The sequence below is a fragment of the Mercenaria mercenaria genome, chromosome 19, assembly GCF_021730395.1.
Source record: "Mercenaria mercenaria strain notata chromosome 19, MADL_Memer_1, whole genome shotgun sequence".
Taxonomy (NCBI): domain Eukaryota; kingdom Metazoa; phylum Mollusca; class Bivalvia; order Venerida; family Veneridae; genus Mercenaria; species Mercenaria mercenaria.
Window position 1 is genome coordinate 37,648,563 of NC_069379.1, and position 8,278 is coordinate 37,656,840.

At 33.2% G+C, this 8,278-nt stretch overlaps 1 protein-coding gene across 1 annotated transcript; it reads right to left on the reverse strand.

The window, feature by feature from the left end:
- Nucleotides 1–1,624: 1,624 nt before the first annotated feature.
- On the reverse strand, nt 1,625–8,278 carry LOC123542113 (uncharacterized). Its single transcript, XM_045327767.2, has 6 exons — nt 7,725–8,278; nt 6,959–7,040; nt 5,994–6,026; nt 5,001–5,038; nt 4,121–4,462; nt 1,625–2,912 (listed from the first exon to the last, which is right to left on the reverse strand). The coding sequence occupies exons 1-6, from the start codon at nt 7,950–7,952 to the stop codon at nt 2,889–2,891; spliced, it is 747 nt and encodes a 248-aa protein (XP_045183702.2). The 5' UTR covers nt 7,953–8,278; the 3' UTR covers nt 1,625–2,888.

Sequence of the window (8,278 nt, forward strand, 5' to 3'; positions counted from 1 at the left end):
CTTCAGTAACAGGTTTTGAATGGTAATCATTAAAAACACATTACTGAAGATAGCTTGGCACAGAAATAATAATACTAAAAAGAACAACCCAAGACAGTTATATGAATACATTACATTTACTATTAACAATTTTACTAAAGCAAGCAATTAATATCTAACTTCGTTTAAATTAATGGTTGGCAGAAATTGGTCACAGCTTCACTTAAATGTCAATATACAAATACATATGATATAAAGTATATGTTTAAAATGCAGATGTGGAGGCCCTGTGAACAGAGGCCTAATACAGTATACTTGAAACAAACAAACTTCTTATTACACAACGTTAAGATATACTGGTGGAGGCTGACCTAACCGCCACATGTCGAGAATTTGGAACAACGTGGAAAATTCTTGACAACCGCCACCAGTATGTATATATTTTTTAAGATTGTTATCAAATTCAATTTGACAAAGAAAAAAATAATTTCACACACCTTGTATCATTAATATAGAACTTATCTGACAACTGAGATTATCTTGACATATAAGTTTCGAGTGGTTTTGATTTAAGCTTCCTTTTTTAAAATTTTATCTCGTAGACACAATTTGATATATCTTTCAAACGCGGAAGACTTTTCACATATTCTTGCAAGTGAATGCAATGAAATGTTTTATCTCACATAATCAGTTTTAAATTTATGATATAGCAGGTAAGAATAATATGAATCACGGTTCTGATTGGCCTTAATACGTGAAAGTAGTTCCCTCCACTGATGGTCAGTTCGCAAGGAGAAAAAAATACGATATGAGCCGCACCATGAGGAATTCAACATAGTTAGTTTGCGGCCAGCATGCTGTTCGCTTTCAAAGCCTATTGCAATTAGAGAAACTGTTAGCGAACAGCATGTATCCTTACCAGACTGCGTTGATGCGCAGGCTGGTCTGGATCCATGCTGGTCGCAAAGCCACTATGTTGATTTTCTCGTGGCGCGGCTCATATGAAAGTGATAACAACGGCAAGAGTTTCTGATCACGCACAACCCTACCATTTCAGAACTTCCTCTTCTCGCCCAACTCTTTTATAAAAAAAGATAACAATAAAATACTTAAAATGATAGGTCAATAAAGTTTTGAAAGCAATTGTTTCCATAATTTTACAGTTAATATTACTTCTTGTTTATTTACTTTTCACTCGATAGAGTTTGGACCAAATTTTACCGTGCTATAGAGTCATTCATTTTCTACGGTAACACCATCCAACGGGCTTGCGCACGACTTGGAACATGGTGGGGGTAAGAGTGAGGTTGGGTGCGCACCATAAACCGGTTTAAGCTCCCCAGTGGTGTTTTTGCCACTGACCGTTCCAAGGCGGTGCCCCACTGTGTACCTTTGTTTGTTCGTTTTGTCCTTGTGTGTTGACTTTGTGTGTGTATGCTTATTGTTCGTCTTGTCCTTATGTGTTGGCTTTATGTGTGTGTGTGTGTGTGTGTGTGTGTGTGTTGTTGTTGTTCGTTTTGTCCTGATGTGTAAGCTTTGAGTGTGTGTGTGTGTGTGTGTGTGTGTATGTGGTGCACGCGTTTGCGTGCTGGGGGTTCGTTTTGAGGAGGCTGCGCTTTTGGTGCGTGGCATTCCCTGTTTGATATTTTTCTTTGTTTTTTTTTTTTTTTTGCTGTTTAACCTATTTGAGCAAATAAGGCTAAATAAAAAATCGAGCTTCCCGTTGGTCCGATAAAGACAAAAATATTGAATTCTTCAAAAGAAAGATAAAAGTTGTAGGGACTTTTTTGTTTGCTTTTATTTATTTATTTGTTGTTTTCATTCTTCATTATCAGGTACTAATATAAAATCATATGTCAGTAGAATGAAAGTGTCTGTTTGCTTTTATTAAACGTCCGTGTTATATTTTAGTATTGTGCCCTTATCATAGTGTTTAATTGAGATAGAAAATATAGTTGAAAAGCAACGATTTACAATACATAAATAAATGCATTTGTTAGAAAAAAAAAGAAGTTTTATCCTTAATAATTAAGCCAGTGCCATCACATAGTCTTTCCTTTTCCACGGAACTATTAATTGTACAGCTGCATATTTGTTTGAAATGTAAACATACAGAGAATGAGAAAATAGTGAAATCAAAATTTCCTTATACGAGTTATTAGACAATAAACACGCCGTGTGGTGATAATAACGAGCTCGATTGATATCACTCAATCTCTATTGATTGAAGTCTTTCAGCGAAAATTCCATACTTGTTTTTTGTTCGAAAGATCAATTTATTTTAGTGAGCATATAAATGATAAACATTAAATAGCAACGGTATTGTTAAAAAAAAGCAAAACATAACATTCCATATGGTCTTATTATATATACAAATAAATATACATTTACAAAAAGCATTAAGGGCATACTATTGTCACAGAATTGTGTGACACTCAGGTTAACGTTTTTTAAAGGACTGACATCAAAGTCATATTACATCATGTAACCAAAACTACCTACAAAGAATTGTACAGAGAATGAGAAATTTTAAAGTTTTCATACCTCTGCGTTTTTAAAGCTACGAAAAGAACTTGTACATAACGATACTTAAACATTGATGCTTCTGAAACATATTTACAACCGTGAAATACTCCTGTCACAATAATACAAACTTTGCGGTGAGGAAAAACCTCTTTCTCTCTCTCTCTCTCTCTCCCTCTCCCTCTCCCTCTCCCTCTCTCTCTCTCTCTCTTTCTCTCTGATTAAGAGATTTTTTTAAATTTTATCCATCAAAAGAAGTAGCAAGTCTCTAGAATCTCAATTTAATTCCCTTTGCGCCGATTGTTGTCAATTTATTCTTTTCTTTACAAATCCGTATTCACAAGTGTACAGATCGGAAGTTTGCAGCTTTTATTTCCCAGTCCGTCCTAATGGTGGTTGGTGGTTGGACTCTGAAATGAGAAGTTATCAAAGAACATTCATATTTGCATGTTTTCAATTCTGAGACATTTAACAAACGCTATTAAACAAAAGAATTATTCAATTCTGTGGTATTTTAACAGACGATATCAAACAAAAGAATATATGTGACATGTAACAAACGATATCAAACAAAAGAATATCTGTGACATGTAACAAACGGTATTAAACAGAAGAATTAAACATAATTTTTTGGCATGTTAGGAAGTATAAAGCCGTTTTGTGTTATTGTAAAAATTCAAAATGCCTTTCATTTTCAAAATGAATCTAATTTGCTTAAGAATTAGACGCATGGGTCTCATTCGTGATACAGGGGTATTATTCCGTTATTTTGCCACGAACAGTAGCATGCACTTTTACATTTTTGCATACGTTGACAGTAGCATGCATTTCCACAACCGTCCATGGATAGACTCAATCAAACCGTGCCTGCAACATTTTCGTTTTTGCCGTGTTGAGCGACCTGTTGAGTTTCCACTTTTTCTATCTTATCGACAGATTTTCCAAATTTTCTGACTTGCTGTGCTAAATTATATATACTTTGACTAATTTATAGTATTTCAAATTGTTCGATACGACATATGAGCTTAACTATGAAATGTCAATTTAAATTTCAAACTGTCATATATTTGAAAAGAAGCGCTAATTTCCTTATGTAAAATATTTTTTCAGCATTTTCAGTGATTAGGCAACGATTTGGGTAAAATCAACACAGATCAAGTTACTTATTTTCCGTTTTAATAGATCAAAAGGATTTAAAATTACCAAGACAACACATTCTTTACTAGTTTCGACCTTTATGTCTTCGTCAGAAATTACAACGTACAATACAAACGACGTCACGTCCGTTTGGACGCGAACGTTAACGTGACAAAAAGCGCAAATATAGAATATATTTGTATTAATGTACATATAGATACGGATCATAATGATACGGCGGGTATTTATCGAAAACATATTTCTTCAATATGAAGCAGAGAAAAAAAAACCAACATATCTACATGACACATTTTGAAGTATACATGTGAAGCATAAGAGAGAATTAACAATAGATCTACTTATAATTATATAAATAGTAAAATAACATTAATTTAAAAGCTAATCACACATATATATTTACAGAAACAATCAAAAAATTAAAAACTTTAATAGAGAAATTTTGAAAGAGGCTAAAACTTACGGGCTCAGTAGGATATGCCAGGTTGTTCTCCTCTGACGGCGGTTTTGAAAGGTCGTTCAATACGTCTGGTACAAACTGTACATCCGAAGGATTGGTGGCGGATTCTTGTTCAGCATTTAGTTTTGAGATGTTGGTTGGTTGCTGATCAGGTTCATCATCCATTTTACATAATGAAGTAGTAGAGGCCTCTGGGGTCTCAAGGAAAAAGGAGGTAACCTCCTTCCTCTCTGTTTGACATTCGTTTGTATCCGAGCTAGATATCAGTGGGACTGATGGGTTATACAATTCTGTTTCTTCATCGGAAGTGACATTAGTATCGTTCTTGTCAGCTCCAGCAAGTCTCTGAAATACAAACGTCCTTATCAAATACAGTGCAACCTCTGTAGAGCAACAGCCTTCGGGAGATACAAATATTGACTGTTATGTAGAGGTTGATGTTCTGGAGAGTTAAATTTGATAGTATATTTCATCTTTAGGAATTTTGATGATGTTGTTATAGAGAGGTTTTTGCTTAATGGAGGACCGCTCTGGAGAGGTTGTACTATATATAGATAATTATAGCTTCCAGCTTACTTTATTTTGATTTTATCTGACGGGTAAATGGCTGCTTTTTTATCAACAAATAACAATACACCAAATTTGTAACTTACAAGTAGGCATGATTTCTTAAATGTGACAAATGAAGACGGAAAAATATAGACACTAGTAAAATATAAAAATTATCATTAAACCATTATAACGGAGTCTTACTTTCTAATTCTTTTACCTCAAGTGCAATGCAAATGTATACAGCTATTGCAGTTTAATGGAGTCGATAGAAGGATTTACTGACTTGTTAAAAGTGATTTGTTGGTTGATATTGCAAATAGATATTACTTACATCAAAAGACTGTGACGGTGTACTGTAGGCTTTGGACACTGAAAATATTAAAAGTATTAAAAGATATATTACTCCCAGAAATTCAAAACAAATATATATGTTAATATAACAGAAATATATGTGCAAACGTGCATCAGTATAATAACACTAAAAACTGTAGTCTTTTTTTCAGACGCAAATTACTAGATATGACATTTCCTTGAATCGAAGTTGCCGATTTCTTTTTTTTTTTTTTTTTTTTTTTTTTTTTTTTTAATTAGTCTGAATAAATATATGTGATAATGATCTTCTATATTTAAATCAATATTTACTGACGTAATAACTAAGTTTTAATACAATGGACATGGCATGCGTTCATATGAACATCACATTCAGTAAACTCAAATGTCAAGTGTATTCCAATGAAAAACCCTCCAAAAAATTAATGTGATTTGAAGCCATCTGAAAGAAAACTAGAGATGCTTTTGAGAAAAGCGCATGTCTCCCACAATTGCCTAATCATCTAAATAATAAGTCAGTCTTTATATACTGTTTACTTAATCCACATGTGCATGCGATTTCTTGACACCAGAAGGACGCTTATACTACTAGTAGTATAGGCACCGGTTTGGGGGCAAAATTGCGCAAGAAATCTTAGCGTTTTTGGTAATTCAAGGGCCATAATTCCGAAGTGCCTAGGCTGATTTGGCTAGTTATCGAACTTGGCCGAGCACTCATTGGCAGACACATTTTGTTGAAGTTTGGTGAAGATCGGATGAGAAATGTTCGACTTAGAGTGCAGACAAGCTTTGTCACACACACACACACACACACATACACACGCGCACACACACACACACGCTCACACACACGGACTGGAGTAAATCAATATGTCTCCCACACCACTGTGTGGTGGGAGACATAATTAGGCAAATAAATTTCATCATCAGTTTTCTTTTTGCAATGTTTGCTATGATCTAGTTATCACTAATCTGCAGAAAGATGAATACTTACACTCTTTTGATTTATAACCACTTTCCGGGTCCCCTGAAATACGATAGAAATATGTAAGCTCAGTGCCTGTGACAACATAAAGCCAATAAAGTTATGCGATGTCGTGATTTATTCAGGGTCGTAATATGAGCGTTTCAATATGAAAGAGATTTTTATGTATATTACTAAAAATTTAAATATACGTAAATAGAGATGTGTACTTTATGACTTAATTTGGCCTGAGTGAGTGGTTAAGGTGACAAGCGCTTTACTCACACGAAGCGCACTTAGGTTTGAGCTATATTTGAGAAGACATACAGCTGGTTTAGAGTATTCGGTACTCAGGTAGCCAGTCCACCCCGGAAATTCAGATAGCATATGACAACTGTCTTCGCCATTAAAGGTGGAAACTCGCTATTCTATCCCTCAAATCTGTATCTACCTATCATTTGTATAACGGCTTATATATTGTATACCAATCGCTTTCAAGTCGAACCGATGCCAACGACATCTGACCGGTATTTCTTGTTATTATTATTATCATTGTTGTTTTAAGTATTACATACAACACAGACATGAACAGTTTTATAATGACGGAAACATTTTAATATAAACTTCAAAGGCTGATTGGCATGACTGACATTATTCATGAATAGACTTTCATTATTAACATTATTCATGAATAGACTTTCATTATTAACATTGTTCATGAATAGAATCATTATTTACATTATTCATGAATAGACTTTCATTATTTACATTATTCATGAATACACTTTCATTATTAACATTATTCATGAATACACTTTCATTATTTACATTGTTCATGAATAGACTCATTATTTACATTATTCATGAATAGACTTTCATTATTTACATTATTCATGAATAGACTTTCATTATTTACATTATTCATGAATAGACTTTCGTGAATGGACTATAACCGCTATCGTAATTTTATGCATGTAATGAATTTGTGCACTTACGGTCAACACATAACCTTCCTTTGACGTCACGTCTTTCGACTTCAGACCTTTGTTTCGAAACGCTCGAATCAATTCCACAAACCTTATAATAAAATAATAAAACCAAAGCTGTAATAAACATTGCTCAACATGCTCTGACTGGTGATTATTCAAATTATCTTCAACTGCCTTCAAAATCTAGTTTAACCAAAATTGAATTAGTCTTTATAACAAATGTTTTTCGTTTGTTTTTTTTTGTTTTTGTTTTTTTGTTTGTTTGTTTTGCTTTTTTTTGTTGGTGTTGTTTTTTTAATTCAATGCTTTAAAGTACAGAGTGATTTAGCTTAAAATAAGTTAATGAATTTGTCAACTAAAATATATATTTCTTCTTAAATAATATGATATTTTTTACACCTTGTAAGGAAATTCTTGTAATATAGATTAGAATTATTGTTTTTAACCCTTTTTGATGAATTTAGGTAACAACGGTTTTAGTTCTGAACAAAACATTTAAGCGTGAACAAACACTTGTTTTCTTAGTTTCAAAAATCAGGCCTGTGAGACAAAGTTTTTTACTATAATTATATACTAGTAGTTAATTTTTTTGTTTGTATTCCTGCAACTTGAATATTGTACTGCAGCTAGGGCAAATACTCTTGTAAATGTTTAGCCATGTATGGAAAACAAATGGTTTCACCTGACGCCAAATGACCCATTCAACACCAGAAATTAGCAGTATGTCAGATATGAAAATATGAGCATTTGAAACTGTTTTCCTTTAACATACCTCGGACGAATCCTTTTGGAAGTGGTCGATAGTGTTCTTCAGGTCTTCAAGCTTTTCACGTAGGCCCATCAGTTCTTGTCTTTCAGTTGCATCCATATCTCCAAGTTGTCCGTGTAAATACAGCCGCCCAAACATTTCTTCCAATTTGGACTTTGTTTTTTCTGCGAAAGCAGAAGTTTCGGAAATCTTTTCTGCTACTTGTCCGTCAGGATTATTTGAAGTTGCCATTTTTTTACGTTTTATTTTGTTTATCTATTTCTGAAAACACTGATATATTCCAATCCAGATACGTGATTAATTTCCTTCAACATTTACGCAGTTATTATTTGTTTTAAACTGATTTTATTCATTTGTTTGAAATATCTTTTATTCATCAACAATATATTTTTTTAAATTATTATTCTTTAATTTATCCATTTTGACAATTCACCTCGTGCAAATACATAGACAAAACTTAAAAGTGAATAAGTTAAGATAAGCTCGTATATTTTACTGTATAAAATATGTCAGGTTTTTTTGTAAAATGTTTGAAATATATTTCTCTTCCTTTTGCA

Excerpts from the sequence above, each read along its gene's own strand:
- LOC123542113 (XM_045327767.2), bottom strand. The coding sequence starts at position 7,952 with ATGGCAACTTCAAATAATCCTGACGGACAAGTAGCAGAAAAGATTTCC. Across the intron at positions 6,027-6,958 it reads AGGAAGGTTATGTGTTGACC|GGGACCCGGAAAGTGGTTAT; the intron begins GTAAGTGCACAA and ends ATCGTATTTCAG. Across the intron at positions 2,913-4,120 it reads TGGCATATCCTACTGAGCCC|AGTCCAACCACCAACCACCA; the intron begins GTAAGTTTTAGC and ends TTCTCATTTCAG.